At 40.8% G+C, this 19,459-nt stretch overlaps 1 protein-coding gene across 1 annotated transcript in view; it reads left to right on the top strand.

Moving 5' to 3' along the window:
• Positions 1 to 19,459, top strand: part of AHRR (aryl-hydrocarbon receptor repressor) — a 66,003-nt gene that overhangs the window by 21,286 nt on the left and 25,258 nt on the right. Inside the window, exon 3 of the mRNA XM_042869794.1 lies at positions 19,117 to 19,217. Within this exon, the coding sequence (XP_042725728.1) occupies positions 19,117 to 19,217 (101 nt within the window). The remainder of the gene's footprint in view (positions 1 to 19,116; positions 19,218 to 19,459) is intronic.

Raw genomic sequence — 19,459 nt, 5'->3', positions numbered from 1 at the left:
CTCTTATGCCTCTGCGGGCTTCTCTGTGTCCAGCTTTTTCCCATGAAGGCCATGTAGTTGTAATAATCCTTGGCTATTACTTGTAATTGTAAGTAACCATGCCTACTAAACAACCTTCTCTCCTCTTTTTGTGTCCTTTGATTCTGTCTCCTACAGCCATCCTTCACCTTCTTCATGTTGCCCTTTAAGGATGAAATACCCTTCCTGAAATAACGCCTGGATTACTCACTAGTTCCTATTGTACAGCAGTCTTGTAATGAGCAAAGCTGCAGATGGCTGGTAGATTTATAGAAGTATGAAAGTAAATAAATAAATAAATGGTTTAGTCAAACTCCAAAGTTAATAATTTACAACATGGTTTATAGGACTGTTTCTGTGTAAGACAGCTGTCTTTCCAGGCTGTGACTATGTCTTATTTAGATGCTTGGAAATCTTAAAACATCAGATGGGGCCTGGTTTGGACAAAAGCAACCTTAATTTCTGCAAATCTTACCTCATTTTGCTGTGTAACTGGATCTATGGTTTGACTCACTGGATTACTAGAAAGTATTTGTTTTTCTTTAATTATATTTGGTCTAGTCTCTTTTTCATATTTTTGAAAGAAATTCCCAGCTGACTGACACAGATGCTTTTCCTCTCTGTCTAATGTACCAGTAACATATTTGTGCTCTGAACATTCACCACCTTTAAATTAAATACTTTTTAGATAAGGCATAGCAGATTTTCCTTTATAAATCCAGTATTAATTTGGTTAGAATTTTGGTACAGTCCTGTAGGGAAGACAAGTGATGATTTTTTAAAAAAATCTTTACATCTGTAGAAGTGGAGGCATAATGCATATCAGTAAACTGAATTAAATGTTTCCTAAGAGAACATGCAAATAGACTTTAAAACTTCCTTCAAAGAAGCTCATAATTTCTTTCATGAAGGTTTGATGCTATAGAACAGTCTTGCTGAAAACAGATCACATGGATTTACTGTGTTTCTAAGATTCCATTGAAATATCCTCAATGCATTCCCTTTTTAAATCTGTATGGAATATATGCAATTTAAAGTATGTATTGGAAGTAAATTTCTGGCTGTAGCTTTTATTTTAATAAATAAAGTTTCAGCTATTCCCATTTACCTCTGAACCTGCAGTGAATTGGCTACTTACATATTGGAAACAGCTGAAATAAGCAGAGAGAAGAGGACTGAATGCAAGGAAAGATCAGATCTAAATCAAACCCCAATATAATTTGTTTTCTTTTTCTGATCCATTCATGCCTTCATAATCACTTTACTAATTGTATACCTGCAGAACATATATGGCCCTTATATGAATCTTACATAAGGTTTCAATGTCTGTACCAGAAATGTTATCTTCCACATATTAGCATTATGTTGCATATCAGTGTTACTGAAAGCTTGTCACAAAGACTCAGTATTTTGTTCCAAATAATTTTTTAAAATGATACTTTGCCATCAGATGGCCCCTATAAACCTTGTGAGGGGAAGCAGCCCAATAAATAATATTTTATGAAAACATTTCTTCAGGGGACAAGCAATGTAACTTATATAGATCTTGAACTGATGAATGTAAGGATTTATGAGGAAAATATGCCAGTATGTTCTGATGATGGCTAAGACAATAGTGGAAAAAAATGAACCTATATTTCTTCTTTTTATGTCTTAATAAACATCGCTCGATGTAGAAAAAGGTTGTATATCTGGAAAAAAAATTATAATTGTATGAGGAAATCAAAGGTGTTTAAAATTACAGGAATTACTTCAATGGTTATTGAAGGCTCAGTCATGCGAAGTGCCGAGTGCTTTAAAATAACTGTTCTGTTCAGCAGGAATTGGCTGTTTTTAACACTTCCTTGGAACCATCAGAATAATATTATGATAATTAATGCTAGCAATATGGCTCTACATATCATTTTAAGGGAAGAGATCTTTCTTCTGAGCCAAATACACACTTAGTGACATGGCAGAGAGTTTGAAGGTATTACACAATGTGATATTCAATCTTCATTCTTATAGATGCTAAGAAGCACTTAAGAAATATTTAATAAATTTGGTAATAACTACCATGTTGTTTGGAGACAGTGATCCTACGTTTGCTCCTGAAAACTTACGGCTTGGAAAACAGAGGTAATGTCAATTCAAAGTTTTGCTTTGCAATCTCACCTTTTAATTGAGATCTCACCGGTAATTGAGAATGTCCTTAACAGCAGTAGTGTGACTCAGATAGTCATCTCTGGCAGAACAAGGCCAGAGGGGAGATTAGAACTGCAGTGCCACAGATTTTCAGGAATACACTGGGTAAAGAGGTTGCTTTATTGTTTCTCTATTTTCTCTCTACTCAGGTCAAGTCACACTGTCCAGACTGGAGTTGATGTGCTTCCTTGAAATATTCTAGTTTCAGCAAATATTTCAGCTTCTGAATCTCTGAACAAAATATTCAACAAGCTTAATTTCACTTCAGAAAGTAAAGTGGAATGGGAAGTCTCCATTGCTCCCTTGCTAAATGGTGTAGGTACAGCAGCAAGTGAAAAACATATTGGGGAAGACTTTTAAGCTACATACTCATCTGTCCTGAAATGCCTGCAGTGGAGATTGGGAAATAGAACGGAAATTTTCCAAGGATGAAGAAGACAGTGAGAAACCTATAACCTCTTTATCACTGAGGCAATCTGCTGGGAAAGTCCAGCTGTAAACTAAATTTGGGCAAAAAGCCAATTCACAGAAAACAACAGGTTTGACTGGGAAGGAAACATAAAGATGTTGATCAAGTCTTTAATTCCTTGTTATTTTACCAGATTGCCATTAGTGGATGACACAGTTCAGGCCTTCAGAATCTGGCTTAGTGTTTTGAAAATGCATTGCTGGAATTTAAATATATTTTTGCAAATCAAAGAAAGACATCACTGAGAACAGTGAAGCATTAAACAAGTGAGTAAGCTCACACCTTCACAACTTCAGTAATTCGGCTGCAGAGGTTTTTTGCTGGTCAAATTGGGCATCAGCTAGCTGCACTGCTGCCAGATTAGCAAGGTGTTGGAGGGGAAGAGCTCTGAAAAGTGATCTCAGATTATCGCAGAAGTAATGGAATACATGTGGTCAATTTGGAGGATTTTATCAGTGTATTTTCATATCAAGCTTTTAATTAAATCCGCCAATTTTATTTTTCCTGTGTTAGCTCTTACTGTTTACTTTGGTGACTTTCCTTCCCTGTTTCATTGTCTGCATTTTGTTAATCTGTTTTCTTCTGAAATCTCAAGAAATATTTTCCACCTATTTAACAGTAGCAGCCTTTCCCAGACATAAATCATCACGCCTCTTTTTAAATGTTTCTTTTTTGTATCTTCCTCACCTGTAGATTTTCTTGTTTTCTCCATAGTTTTCTTTCCCCTTTTTCCTATAAATGCTACAGCATTTTCTTTCTCTGTGTTCCTCGCTTCTCCAAGCTCTTTTTCTTACATCTGCCCTCTGCCATTCCAACACTAGATCTCCATCTATTTTCTCAACCGACAGACTTGACTTTGGTGGAAAAGCAGTGCTCTCTTTTTTTGCTAGTAATGCATCGTTCTCATCTCCTGTTGGGTGAGAGGAGCAGCAGACCTCTTTCCCATTCTCCTCCATGAGGGCCTTTTACTGTATGTTGTCCGGGTGTGGTGAGCTCAGATAGCCAGATGATGCTTTCATCGCGTGGGCTACGGGGGATGTACCTTTCATTCCCTCCCCTGCACAGAGCCCTACCACAGCGTCAGGATGGTGAGAATCACTGCAGCAGAGGGATGAAGCCTTAGGGCGGGAGGGGGGAATAAATAATGAGTGTTGTCAACCCTCCCTACTACATTAGGCTGCCAGATGATTGCTTATTCCTTGCTCCCACCCACACGCTTCATGCCACCACCAGCATTCTTGGTCCTTTGTGGCTCATGCTGTGGGCTAGTCAGCTGATGAGTCAGCTCTGCTAACCAGCGCTTTTCCAGCTCCTCATGCAGTGATAGATTTGGTGCAAGAGTTTCCATCAGAAGGATTAGCTTTATGAAAGGCGGATTGCACGGGCACGTCAGTCGGTTCCTTTAGAAGCTTACCATTCTGTGAATAAAGAGCAGGTTTCCAGGCCTACGCAGTTTAGTTCATCTCATTCTCTTTGCATATGCTCCAATACAGGGAGTTTTGAAACCATGTCCTGTATACCATCTGTTAGGATGGGAATGTGGGAATAATGGGAAATTCAAACTTTGAATAGGTCAGGAAATTCGAAGTTTTGTTCTCACAGCAATTAACTACATGTTGGTCTCAGATGGTATTTTGGCTCATTGGGTTAAAGCACAAAATGAATCTTGCACCACAGCTGAATTCCTGCACCACAGCTACACTTGGCAGAGCAACCACACGGGGGAAGAGATGATCAGCCCCTCAAAATACCTTTGTGTCTCCTCAATGCTGGACAGGCCTGGGCCTCCTTAGTGCTTCCCAGGGATCAGAACACCCACAGGGGCTGGTCTGTCCAGTGTCTCACAACTAGTGGCAATTGTGGAACATCTGGGCAGTGGAAAATGCCTTAGACATAAGAATGCTCCCAGCCTGCCCCCTGATCCAGCCTTGACTTCACTACTCCCAGCTGCATTGCCTTGTCTGTTGCGAAGTGCTACAGTCAAGCACTCCAGATTCTTCTCCTGTTTTATGCACCAAGCAAAGGCAGCGCTAAGACATGGTGTATGCTCAGCCACGTGCAAAAGGCTCAATCGCAGCAAAGTCTTAACTTGCCTTAAACTTCTTTCAGCACTATTTGTTGCCCTCTTGAATATGCCTACTACTTGGATACTGAGGATATTTTTCAGCAGTCCTAAGGTAGATCTTCTTTTATGCTGTTGCAGAAGAACACCTTTATTTCCACTGTTAAAAAAAAAAGAAAAGCACTGGGCTATGGGAGAAAGGTAGCTGTGCGCCATATATGTGTAGGATATCAAGGCTGCAGGAAGGGGACAAGGGTAACAGCTCTCTCCTGAGCATGCTTGATGTAATTTTGGTAACTGAGTTACTCAGAAATCCCTGAAGCTTGATTGTAATTACTGTAATTTCTCACAGTGCTTAAACTTATTTCTAATGAAAGAATATCTCTTAGTATCCATTTAAAGTCAATTTATGTATTAAATAATGATTTGTATTACACTAATCTGAAATCGTTCGATTTTAGTTTATTAGCTGAAGTTTAAGGGAGTTGGATTACATTTCTTTGGAGAATTTTCAAACAAAATAAATTTCACAAAAGGACTAAAAAAGGGGAATTTAAAGACAGATTTGCAGCCATTTCAAAACAGTCTTCATTTTCTCTTATGTATAGAGGTGATGAACAGATCTTTGGTTGTTGGACGCAACTTCTCAGAGCTACAAAGGGAACAAGGGAAGGTTGCAGTAATTATTTGGAAACTGACATAACAGAGGTTATTGTTTTTCCTGATTTTACTACACTTAAATTATTGACCAATTCTTTCTCTAGAATCGTAGATCCAATTGAATTTGGGGACGTGCGTTAGACTCCTTCTTACATCTCCTTGGAAATTAGAGCAATTTCCACACTGAAGCTGAAAATAAGAGGTCATGTTCTTGAAAAAATATTGAAAATATTTTGTTTTCATATACTAAGGAATCAAAAAAGGACTGTCAATAGCACCAAACTGTTTGGTACCAGTTCTGCAGCAGATTGCCAAAGTGGTGCTAAGCAGCAAGAATTCTAGCAGCTGTTTTCCCTGAAATACTCATACGGATGCTCGCTGCTGCTGTTACAAAGGATTTCTTTGCCATCTGCCTCCAGAAGAACAGTATAATTTGTTTGTAAAGATAAAGTAAAACAACAGTATTCTCATGTATCTCCTTCCATGACTACGGAGGAAAAATCGCTGTTAATTAAATACTTAGCATTATTATCCAGGGCTATTTCATCTTGCGTTAATTTGTGGTTTAGCCAAATTTTATAAAGAGGGGCAAAGTCACGTCTCTTTGTTTAGGTGCAAGTTGACCTTATATATGATTTTCCTTTCCGCGGGAAGTTGTAACACTGAATTAGAACAAGTCAGTAGTGCAAGACTTAGGGCAACTTCTGCAAAAGTTTCAGAAAGTTTTGAAGCCGTGGTCTGTTTTCGGAAATGCCTTTAGCGTTGTCTGCACCAATCCTGTTACCCTTCAGGTCACTCTTGGGGCTGTCAATGCCCTCTGTTTGTAGATCACATTCTGTTTATAGATCTCACCACCTCCAGCAGCACTTTGTCCAAGCCTAGAAGCTGTGATGACACGTCTGAGCCTGCCTCATGCCCTGACTTTCCTCTTGCGGAGTGCACCAGCCTCTTGACTGCAGGGTCCATACGCAGCAGCCCCATTGTTCCTGCCCAGTTTTAAGCCTAATTCCCATCTGTAAGCATAGGCAAGGCTTGGAGCAGAGGTGAGGATGATTTTGAGGAGGCATATCAAAGCTACATCAGAAGGTCATCATTTCTGTAAACTGTAGTGCTGATGGGAGGGGACTTCTCCCAGTGCTGAATGAAGATAGGTATCAGGGTCAAACCTGAATCTATGGAAGAAGCAAAGGGCCCTACATCAGCCTTGAGCACATCTCTACAGCCCCTGAAGGTGGCTGTAGAACGTACATATATCTGAGCAGACTTTAATCTGTCTGACATGGCTAATTATAGCGAAGAGCTTGCGATGCAGTGTGCACACAGCTCATCCCAGCCCATACACGAGTCTTCTGTGGGCTCAGCGCCCTGCCCTCATTGCTATTGTTACTTATTTAAGCTGGATTACAAAGCTGGTTTGGGCAAGCCCATGCTATCTGTAGATGAAATGTGTGCCTATGCTAATCCTCACAAAAGTCAATAAGAGATATGTCCAACTTCATTTCTCATATCATAGGCTTTGAAGCTTTTGAAAACTTTATTTCAGTTAAATGGAGTACATTAATGGAAATATTTCATGATGGAACAACTGTTGTTTCCGTAGTGCATACTGGTTGTGAAAATAGGCCAACCCCAATTCACTGGGTAGAAATGACTTACCATAGCAGGAAAAAGAATTTTAATTTTTTAGATTTATGTCCCCCCCACCACCACTGCCAAAGACCAGTCCGACTAACAGCAACGTGGCTTTTCCATAAAACAGATTAGTATGTTGGCCATTTGTGGGACACTCCCAGTTAAAATATAAAATAGGCTTTTTGTCCTAGAAACAAGCTCTAACTAGTATTCATTGTATTCTCGTAGTATTTCTTCTGAACAAATTTTTGATAGTAAGCCCATTTCCTGATGATACGCTTCTGTGTCATTGCTGCTTCTAACTCTGCAGCAGCAAATGTTTAATTCAGACCAATCGTATCTGTTGTTTATTTAATGTAATGTTTGTTTCACTGTTTACCATGGCTTTTAAATATCTTAATTAGCATAATTCTCGGTAGCACATGGTTGGCAGACACGGACCTTTAAGATAATAAAAAAGGAGCAGGCTGAATAAATATTTGAAAAAGGCGCCCATGTACTTGAAAAGAATTCCAGAACTATTTATCTTAATTTATTATTATTTTTAAATTTTACCTAGGGGACGTTATTCCAGCCAGACAGAACTCCAAACCACACATTTTTCCCCCTGGTTGAACAGAAATACAACAGCCCCACAACGTTTTGGTTCAGCCCATATAATACCATGTGTGTGCCGTACACTTGCGTTGGTAAAAAGGATGCGCTGCCTCTTTAAAAGGTCTTCATGAACCTGTATTGTTATAGTAAACTCTGGTAGGCAAGGGATTGCGTGACTGCAGCAGACTCATTTGTGACCTCAGAAAAGTGGTTATGAAAGTGATCTCTTGATCAGAGGAATAGAGCTCTGCTGCCTGTGAGACCGGCAATGCACAAATGAGCCTCCTCCCTGCAGCTCTGCCCTGGCAGGAGGAAAAAGGCTCTCTCGCTGCTGAGTCTCTTTGAGATGCAGTGCTCAGACACCTAGGCTTTCACAATTCCTCGTAAAACTATGCAGCTCGAAAACAAATTTGGGTGTACGGATTTTCTTCGGTTAATTTTCATAGCATTAAAGAATATGTGCAAAGGCATCTTTGATTTCGCTCTTTGCAATTTGCAGCGTTTGTTTTCTGCCTTAAAGCATTTCGTGTTTTCCTCAGCATAGTGCTGATAACTTGTGTCTCAGAGTTATTGGACTGATTCTGGCAGAGAGTCTGTGTACATCTGTGGAAATCATATTGTAACTGATGAAAACCAGCATAAGGTGATATTTGTGTTAGATAATATGCGTAAAACAGATCTGATGAGTCAGTATGTAGGATATTACCAATTTCATTCAGAAGACTTTGAGAGAATAAGAAGGAACATGAGAAGTAACATATGTATCATAATTCTCTTTATGTGTACTATTCATCTATCATTAATTGCTTGGTGAAAGTTGTATTTAAATATCATTTTCTTGAAAGCTGAGGCCACAGTCTTTTACATTTCATGAGAGGAACACAAGTTTCATTTTTCCCACAAGGAATAGTGATTATTTCTTCTGTTTCTTGCTGTGAGTTGAGGCAGCAGACACCTTCACAGGACTCTGACTTGCCTGTTCAAGTCAGTGACAAACATGCAGAAGAGTTGAAACTGGAGAAAGGGTTATCTTTTATTAGCTAGCACTTTGTTTCTGAAAAACAGAACATTGTTTGGCTGTTCCTTGTCTTCTCTGGGACAGGTCTGATAAGAACTGTGTGGCTGGATTTTAATTTTATCTCTAAGAATTATGTTTTTAAAAATAAAATATCAAATCAAAGCAGGGCTACTTTACACTTCTAGAGCTTTCAAATCTTGCCCCCTCTGTCTTTGTTGAAGGTAGTATTTTTCATTATGCTTTAGAAATATTGAAGCTTCTAATTTTGGCCACTGATTTAGGGACTGTGGCTTTTTATTTATTTAATTTGTCCAGTGTTAACACAGAGAATATGTCAGCCCGTTCCTTGCCTGCTTCAGATCTTTAGGGTCTGTTGAGGATCTTCTTTCTGAGCGTGGAACCTGCCTGTGAAAAGAGACAAAGAAAAACAGTGTTGAGGAAGTGAAAAATGAAGGTTCTTGTAGTAATCGAACACATGATGCACATGTATTTTCTACTTCTGCAGAAGGTTCCTGTTCTGCAAAGCAATTTCTTTTTGGACAAACTAAAATGCCTTCCTTACAGCCCCTCTGACTTGCAAGTGATTCCAGTTGGGAGCAAGGTCCATCTGTTCGGATAGCTTTACAGGACTAGACTTTAAATGCCTGTCTTAAAATATTAATGTGTATAAAAACACATTAAACTTTTCTAGGGATTGTAGCATTACCAATTTAGTATTCTGACACTTCGATTTTTTACTTTAGTTGTTGGCTTCTACTTCATTCGTAACTTTTAGGAGAGATTCTCATGCTACTAGTTTTTTTTCAATATTCTAAAAACTCCTGGGATATTGTTGAGTGTTTGAAAGCTATCCTGAAAATTAATTCTAAAATAATTTCTAGAACTTTCAGATACCGTTCCTGATATTTCTTTTGCCTTTATCTTGTCTCAGCACCTTCTATTATGTATTTGAGGAGAAAAACCAAAGGTTGAGGAGCCACAACCAGGCATATTTTTCCCACCTGTTAGGTCCATTTGACCTCTCAAGTCAGCTCTTTATTACAATCAGTCTCATCAGGGCTGTCTCAAAAGACAGCAAAAAAAACCCCTCCAAAGCAGAGCAGGTCTGCCTTAGACAGGGAGTGCCATATTCTCTGATATATATTTATCAGTGTTTGTGCAGCAGAGTGCTGCAATCTCCATCTGATTTAAAGGTGGAGATTCTCAAGTGTGTTTGCTTATTTTAAGTCCACTGGAAAGCAAATGTGCCTGTGCCTTTGCCTTTAATACTGGATACAGCATGGCTGCTGTATAAGGCAGATTGGAATTGTTCTTATGATACTTCTAGCTCTGAATCTGATGAAGCCAGATTTGGTTTTCTGGGTAACATATGCACATCCTGTGCACTAAGGTCTCAGCGTGAATATTTTAGATGCAATGTTTATTTCATCTTAAAGGTTTCCTTTATCCTCTCCAGATCTTGTGCTTTGGCTATTTTTAAACAGTCTCTTGGGTGATATACTGGCCTACTGACATATGCTCTTTCAACTCTTTTCTAAGAGATACTGACTTAAATTCCCTCTTGGAGCTAGCAGGTATGAATTTAGACTGTGCCTTTCCATGCAGAGTGGTGCAAATGAAATTATAAAGGGACAAGAATGTTATAAAAGCAGCACAAATTGAGAAGTGAAAGCTCAGGAGATAGACTGTTTCAAACACAGGGATGAAAGAGGTTATCAAATCCAAAAAGGAAAGCAAAGATAATGTAAATTTCAGATAAGTCAGTCATTGTCAGATTGATTTAATCAGGAAGGGTGAGAGAGACTTTCTCATACACTTTCCTAGTTGCGTTTATTTTCATGCTTGGCCTTTGATTTGATTTCGTTCTTCAGGGACTGATTTACTAAATGTTCTGAACTGTAGGCCTAAATTGAAGAGGGTAAACTGGTGCACATCTTCTGCAGCTGATAAAGACTAAAAATGTTCTGATATTCTCAAGATAAATATTTTACGAGGACGTTATTGCATTTCTTCCATAAGATGCAACACTTAAGAGTCTCCATTTTTTAAAGTGCAGAAGATTCCAGTAGATTGTAGATTCTTACTTCTTACCACCTATAATTTTTCTTTTAGCTGTCTTTCCAGGAAAAAAAAAAAAAGAGAAAAAAGAATTCTAGTCTCATATTTCTGAAATATACTTCAGACTCGAGCTTATTTCAACAAATTTTTTCCTGTAAAAGAAGACTTATGTTTTGTTTGTTTGTTTGTTTAATGCAATAATTAGTCTTGCACAGTGAACAGTTGTAGGCATTACAGTTTCACTTCAAAGAGAGCTGTCTCTGCTGTGTACCCCAATGTCCATCACTTCATTATTTTAATTGGAAGAATCAAACTGGTAAAAAAAAAATGGCCTCAGGCTTATGAAATAATATGATCCATATAAAAAGATTTATTTCACTGTAAAGACAGAAAACGATTCAAAGAATACAGAAAAGTTTTTATTTTTCCCTGTACTTTTTTTTTTTTTTTTTTTTTTTAAATACATAGAGAAGGAAAAAGATGAACAACTATTCAAGAAAATTCTAATTAAAGACACTAAGAACAATTGGGAAACTATGCAAGTCGTTTTGGTAGACTATCTGCTCCGTAGATAATAGAGTAAATGTGTCCTGAAGTACTGTACCTCTGAGTATGCATGTGTGCCATGATCAGTGAGATTTGCTGGGATCCTTCTCAGATGGTCAGGATGTGGCAGGTCAGAATACATTGTAGCCCACTTGAATTTGCTGAACTGTGGCTTAACATGCAGTGTTTCATAGCGCAGTATAGAGGAAAATGGAGACTAACGCTAAACAAATATAAAATTACATTTTTTGTACATTCTAAGGCCATTCCCACTGGAACTAATTATTGCTAAGCATCTAAATACATCAGGATTCTCTTAAATTTTTTTTCTTTATTAAACTTACACTTCACAACTTGATTCAGATTAACAAACAAGTAACTTACAAGCTTGAGCCTTAATGGCAAATAATTTGTATAAAGATCGTGTCTGTTGATGTGAAAGTTATCCAAGTGGATTGCAGATTTCTTACCTAAGATTACCTAGGACTCAGGCTTGTGACCATCTTGTAATTTAACAGAATACTCCAATTGTATTTACTTTGTATGCATGTAAAGCGGGTGCAAGCAAATACACTTTAGGACAAGCTAATGTATTACAGCTTAATCATGCTTAGAATGAAATAATACAGTGATAAATTTAAGGCCCTAGGACCAAATCTATAAATCAGCAGGTTCCTCCCACTGTCAATTTATCAGATTTAAAGCAGTAGGTGATCAAATAGGATTACAAAGACGAAATGGAAAAAAATTACTTGGAATAAGTCTTATATTTGGGGATAATCTAGGAGGAGTGAATCTCTTTGGCAGTCTTATATCCAGTATAGTTTACCAGACCAAGTGATTAATATTTAGTTAGGGCAGTACAAGCAGATATCTAAAATATCTTTACCAATGCATAGTGTGGGGTTTTTTCTTGGCAAGATATCTCTTGAGTCATAAGAAGAGAGAAAGGCTGCAACAGTGAGCCGCAGGGAGGAGATGTGCTTTCTAGACAAGGTATTTTGAGTTTGTTGCTTGCATCATGCAAGTAGGTTTCACATAGAGGCACAGTTTTTCTGTGGACCTCTGGTTGCTCAGAAGCTGTGGGATAAGAAAGATGTTACAGTCCCAGACTACAGAAAAACATGAAGTAAAAGCGTGGTTTATTGTGAATGAGTTTTGTGAGATAGAGTTAGCATAAATCACTAAAAAAAGCTATCATACGACACGCTCTTCATAGGCACGTACTTTTCACAACAGCCACCGAACAGCTCTCAGCATTTCTTAAACTGCTGTGGTCAGAGATGCCCCCTGTCACCTCAGGCTGCCCAGGGCCCCATCCAGCCCAGCTTTGAGTGCTTTCCAGGGCAACATCTCAGAGCCTGATGGCCACAAATCAGACTTCTCTGGACTGATGCTGGAGGAGAGGCTGTGGGATTGCGCTTTCTCCTCCTTTTCTTTTTCTGTAGAAATAATTACCATGTGTACTTTCATATATAGACTACAGTGACAGTCAGATTGCCGCCTTATGAAGTTTATTTCATCTGCAGCTATTTATAGAAACGCAAAACAACCCAGGGGAATACAGCTAAATCCACTGCTCCAGTCGTTGCTCCTGTAGCGCTGTGTGCTGTTTGTGAAAGGATCTTACTTCACAGAAACTCTCCTTGCCTTTCACGTCGCTGTTTTTTGCCCCGCTCCCTGGCGCTGGCGAGTTATGTTCTGATTCTGTACTTTAAGCCCTCTCGCTTTTTTTAGGCAACTTCCAGATATCCGATACAGTGCATAATGAGGAATTAGGTTCCATTACACGAAGGCTTAACCTTCATGAAAAGCATTCAGAGCCTGCCAGGAGTCATCAATATTTAACAGCTGTTGCTATTATGAAATACTTCACAGGGTAAGGCGGCCCGCCTGCTTGCACGCAAGGGTTTGAACGGGCGCCAGACCTCTGTCAGAGGCGAGGGGAGATTGACAGGCAGTGGGGTTGCGTGAGAGCGCGGCCGGGTTAGTCAGCAGCTGGCCTCCGCGCCAGGGCCTTCTCCTCCCCTTCCCCCCCCCCGCGCCTCTCCTTCAAACGGGATCCTCCGGCCGGGCTGGGGTGTCAGCCTGCCGCCGTGGCGGTCTGCCCGGCGGACGCCCACGTGCCGCAGGCTCCCGTCACGCAAGGCTGTGGCCGAGCGGCGCAGAGGGGGGCCCATTTCGGTGCTTCTCGCACGTGGGAGGAGTGCGGGGCTTGTAGGAGAAACGAGAGAAGAGAGAGAGAGGGGATGGGATCTGGAAAGAAAACAGTTTAGGTTGTACCTTAAATAAATGTCATGCTGTACTTGAGAAACTTCAAAGGGCAGTTGGATTTCAAAGCATCTCTTAAGAAGAAGCAGACTGAGAAAACCACCGAGTTGGGAAGAGAAACTTTGCATTGTTGCTAGCGCAATTGCATCTGGTGCTCTGGTAGCCTCTGTACCAGGACTGAGCGCCACATTCAGAGGGGGCAGTTTGCTGCCAGATCCCCTCCCAGTGCATCTGTGCAACATGCAGCACTGCAGAATGCAATGTCCCTCTCATATATGTCTCAGCAATGCATCAGCAACCTTCTCTATAATAGGCATTTTTTAATTTCGGTGTGTATTGAAAGAGCTCTGTCCTTTCTGTCACTCACTGTCCTCTGCAGCACAGCAAGAGGAAACAGACAGTTTTGGTTCATGTCTGTAGGTTTGCTTAGCAAAGTTTCTCAGACGGAGTGTTTCCTAGTTGTGGTGTTTTGTTTTGTTTTCTTAGCATTCGGGGTAGCATGCATAGCTAATTCTTCCTGCGTCTCTGCGATCCAGGAAGAAAGACCCGGTTTTCACTTCCTTTCGAGAAACAGTAACCACAAGTAAGATGTGTGTTAGTAAAGCAGGGTCTCTGAAATTGCAGGCTCGATTCAAGTATTTAAATCTGCCCTTTAAAAGAAATAATGTGTCCTTGGGACATCACCTGTCTCACAAGTACTCCTCATAAATAGAAGTGAAGCTGATGCACCTGCACCCTTCTGAGCCTAAATAGCACTGTCCTCTTCTCCCACCCCAGATGAACCCAGGCATGGTGCTCAGATCAAACACAGCATCCCTCCACTGCCCTTCCTGTGCTGCTGTGGGATTCAGGAAGCCTCAGCACTGGGAGCCATGGGATGACTGTGGTGCAGCTTGAGCACACCTAAGGTTGTTACAGGCCTTAGCTTGGCAGGTAGTTCCTCTGATGATTTTTTGAAGAAAGAAGGCTGTGCTTGCACAGGAGGGGATACAGAAACACTTCAGAGAATGTATTCCTGTTGGTTTAAAAAGTGAGGTTTTATGAGAATCCTGGAATTTCCATCCCTCCTAATGAAAGCATATTCCACAACGAGTATATGTTCTGTTATTTCTGGGGGAAAGGGGACAGCTGCTTTCATACTTCCTTACACTTGAAAGTGTCAGGCAGCTTTTCTGTTTTTTACAATATTACAGTATTGAAGCCAACTGCTTGATAAATGCAAATAGCATTGCCCCTGTCAGAATTGGAGGCTCAGAAAGAACTCAGGTTTTACAGTGGGACAGTGCGGCTGTGAAAGGCTCAGCAGCACAGTGTAAGACATTCCAATACTCCATTTACTCAAGCTTATCACCCTTTCTGTGATTTTGTGACTCTCTGTCCAGCTCCCCCAATTAATTAGCTATCAGTTCTAACTCAACTTTATTTTTTCAGTTTCCACTCCTTAATCACATTCGCATCAGAAATTGGAACAAAATTCTTAGGTCTTTGATCTAATCTTCAGGAAAACTGCTCTGGCCATTTTCCTTTTTTTTCCTTCCTCCTCCTAGCCTCCCCCTGCTCCTCTGTCTGGCATATTTCCATAGTGTTGTAGGGCCCAGAATTTCCAAACTTTTGGCTTTTTAATGTTGCCTGTGATAGCACCATGCTCACAATTGCATGACCTTGCAAAACTGTCAGCCCCAGTTCTTGAGTACCATGTGTTTATCATCTTTATGGTATCAATACAGTCATTCATCTTATTTTGGCAGAACAGCTCCATCTTCTGTTTTATTTTGTATTCTGGAAATGCAGGCTAGATAATTTGTGCTCAGAACAAGGTCTCTCATACTCCTGCTTCCTACCCGTTCTGTTTGCTGGTTTTGAACCTGGTAGGTGAGCTCTCTATGTTAACTGCTGGCAGTCTGGCCCAAAATGTTGCCTCTGCCACAGAAAGCAGTCCAAAGCTCTATAAAGCTAAAACTTTCCATTTTTTTTTTTTACAGCCAGCAGCGTTCATCAGACTGCCTGCAATATCAGTATTTTCTTGCCCCATTCTTGATATATGGGACTCCAAAAGCCAGAAGATTTCCCCTCAGGTCACTGAGTCATTATTAGCTGTTTCTGGTTTTTTTAATTTTTAATTTTCCACAACTTGCTCCTCCCTGCCTATGGAGACAGTACTCCTTCGTTCTCTGTTTTTTTTGTTTGTTGGTTGGTTGGTTGGTTTTCATCATAGTGGGCTTAATTTTTGCTCAGGAGGCCTGCAACTTTACGTAATATTTCATCCTGGTCACATCTGCCTTGTTGAGCCACCAGTCGTAACCATTACATTCCTTCAGTTCTCCCATTTGAGACTCGGTGCTGGCAGGGACACCATGAGGCTGCTCTGCTTTCTTTCCCCTGATTTTCTGCTTAGTGAGATAGCATCTTGCAGTTTTGTTTCTCACCATGCCATACTTTGCCCTTCCTCTTTCTCTTTCATACTGGAGATCTGCACGATGCTCTGCCTTTTTCTCTTTGCCCTCCCCAGATGATGTTCTACCACTCTGAGCAGTCGCTGCTGAACTAGCCAAGCCTTGCTGCCCCAATGGGTGGTTTAGCAGTGTATTTCCAGTGCAGGGAGGCAGACGGAGAACGACTATTGAGCAAGGCCTCAGGTGCATGAGGGAGACATGCCTGTGTCAGAGGGGCTCCTGCTTCTTGGCCTGGAGGGCGCCATTTGCTTTTGATGGTGCAATAGTTCTCTTTGCAGTTGAGGCCAGCGAGTAGAGTATGTTATGAAACGGATGTGTGTGGCCTGACATAAGGGTAACTCTAGCCGACAAAATAGCATTAAAATACTTTCCATTTGGAGATGGAATTTATACTAGCCAGACAAGCTGCGGAACAAACATCTCTTGTGCTTTTGCTGCTATGTTTGTGTGAGCCTGAAGGCTAACAAACAGGCAGGGAGCTCTGGCCTGCTCAGTTAGGTACAATAATAGTTTCCACTAACGATGAAGCTAGAACTGGTGGAATTTTCACAAAGCCAAAAGCACAGATCAAAAAAATAAACCTTGGTTTCCTCTCACTCCTCCCTTACTGTCATTTAACCTTTGCAAAGATGGCAAAACACTGTGGAAGTAGCTGCAAAAACATCTTTTCTGAGGGAGAAAATTCTGGAAGATACCATTGGAATAGGGGCTGTGCTTTTGAAAATGACTGCCACATGCGCTTAACATTCTGCTGTGACAGCTGTAGGTGTGTTCTTATGGGCAGATATAGCAGAAGGCTTGGCTGAGCAGGACAAAGAAAATGATCTTTTGCAATTATGAGGGTTGCTCTGAAAGCGATGCCTCCTATTTTGTTATGTTGGTCCACGGCATCAGAGGCAGATGTTGGTGGTATGGCAGCAGAAGTTGAACCTTCCCACCAGTATCCCACCAGTTACATTTTGTTGCCATGTGACAGATGGCAGCACAGGGGCAGTCTGACAGAATGGCTGTTGTACAGCCTTTTGGAAAGGAAGTGACTCCATTTAGGTCATATCCACGTTCACTTGCAGCAAATATAATTCAAGCCATTAAAAAATGTAGATGTTTGATTTTTTTCTGTTTGAAATCCCACTAAAAATTCAAGACCTATTGCCATGACTTTTATCTAGATGCTCATGAACGTGAGAGCCTTGCTGTCTTCCCTTTTTACTCTGATTTTATAAAAATAGTTTCTGTTTGTCGCAACCATTTTTGGGATTATTAACTACCTTTACTGTGGCTGCACCAGCTCACTTCTAGCAGGAATAGACTATATGTACTGTATGTTCCACTGCTATGTTTTCTCCTCTCACTCTCTATGGAAAGATAAAAAGCCTTAAAACTGAATCACTACTTACTGCCTGGGACAGTTGTGTCACTGTAATGGGGCAGTAAGCATGAAGTTGACTCCTTATTTTTTACTGAACAAATGATAACCATGCTCCCTAGAGGATGCAGAAACCCAATATGTTAAGTGGCATCAGAGTTCTCAGAAATGCTCTCATTATCCCCAAAAACGAGATTGTATTTCTGGGATTTTTCTGAATTGAATTGAAGACTACAGTCTGAGTATTCAAAGATATTTCAGATAAAGTAGTGGTAACCCACATGCAGGAAAATCAGCCACCAGGCATTTTGATTCCCATGAAGGTTTTCATTATTGTTAGAACAAATATATGTGATTTCAACTTACAGATGGATTTCATGTAGTAAAAGACCTACAAAAATCAAACTTTAAACTTTTCACAGAATTACAGAATCACAGAATCACAGACCTGTAGGGGTTGGAAGGGACCTCCAGAGATCATCGAGTCCAACCCCCCTGCCAAAGCAGGTTCCCTACACCAGGTCGCACAAGTAGGTGTCCAGGCAGGTCTTGAATACCTCCAGAGGAGACTCCACCACCTCCCTGGGCAGCCTGTTCCAGTGCTCCATTACCCTCACTGTAAAGAAGTTCTTGCGCACATTTGTGTGGAACTTCCTATGCTGCAGTTTCTGGCTATTTCCCCTTGTCCTGCTGAAAAGTCCGGCCTCGCCACTCTGCCCCCCACACCTTAGATATTTATAAACCCTGGATCAGGTCCCCTCTCAGTCTTAAGGCTAAACAAACCCAGCTCACTCAGCCTTTCTTCATAGGGGAGATGCTCCAGGCCCTTCACCATCTTCGTGGCCCTCCGCTGGACTCTTTCCAAGAGATCCCTGTCTTTTTTGTACTGGGGAGCCCAGAACTGGACGCAGTACTCCAGATGAGGTCTTACCAGGGCAGAGTAGAGGGGGAGGATCACCTCCCTCGACCTGCTGGCCACGCTCTTTTTAATGCACCCCAGGATGCCATTGGCCTTTTTGGCCACGAGGGCACACTGCTGGCTCATGGCCAACCTGTCGTCCACCAGGACACCCAGGTCCCTTTCCGCAGAGCTCCTTTCCAGCAGCTCATCCCCCACTTGTACTGGTGCATGCAATTATCCCTCCCCAGATGCAAGACTCTACATTTGCTTTTGTTAAACCTCATCTGGTTTCTTACTGCCCAGCTCTCCAGCCTATCCAGGTCTCACTGAATGGCAGCACAGCCTTCAGGCGTGTCAGCCAATCTTCCGATCCTTCTTTGGAAATAAAATAATTTAAGAAGGTGAATCTAGCAATCAGTCTCAGACTCATAGAATAGAGTAGGGTATGGTGAGACTGAAAATAATATGGTGCCAAGGAGGTCAGCACTGAAAACAAGAAATGTATTTCAGTCCTTTGTCTTCTGAGCTACATAAGCATTTCTTTACATTTTCATAGTACATATTCTTATTAACAAAACAACTTACTAACTATCCTTTGTTTCTTTTCAGTGGGTTTTTGCTATTGCTTTATGTAGAGTACAGTAATGGAAAAAATATGTTCAATAAAAAGTGTGATAGATATTTCATATAAAAAACATCTGGACTGCCGAATATGTATCTATCTCCCTCACAACAAAAGCAACTTGTCAGTAACTGAGATCCAGACTGTGAAGACAGTAACTCCCAATTAATCCAATGCATGTTAAGTGCCTAAATAAGATTTTTAGACTAGTGGCCCTAGTGTGTATGATCTCTAAACTCATACCAACTCTTTCCAACAGCCATTCAAGAAAAGCACTTTAAGAAACAAGTTGGTCAGACAATAAAAGAAGACAATGTATCTAACAAGACTGCTGTTCAGGAAGGTGGACTTCTACTAGAGGTGAGTGACAAATGCCGTCATTTTGGGCTCTAAGTAATTTTTACTGTTCGGTAGACTCTGCGGGTTAATCTCTTGTGGCATTTTGGAACAGACCGTCTGTCTTGGAGTGAATCACTGAGGAATCAATCACGCTTGTGAGAGCTTCTTGCAGGAGTGATGCTGGCAGTCGTGGTCGTCTTGCTCAATCTGTTGGGCTTTTGCAGCCCTCCATCAGAAGAAGGGTTGTCCCTCAAGTCCTATGG

Source organism: Lagopus leucura, unplaced genomic scaffold (assembly GCF_019238085.1).
Source record: "Lagopus leucura isolate 7727_CA_CO unplaced genomic scaffold, USGS_WTPT01 Super-Scaffold_100002, whole genome shotgun sequence".
NCBI lineage: Eukaryota > Metazoa > Chordata > Aves > Galliformes > Phasianidae > Lagopus > Lagopus leucura.
This window is presented reverse-complemented; position numbering and strand designations above follow the sequence as displayed.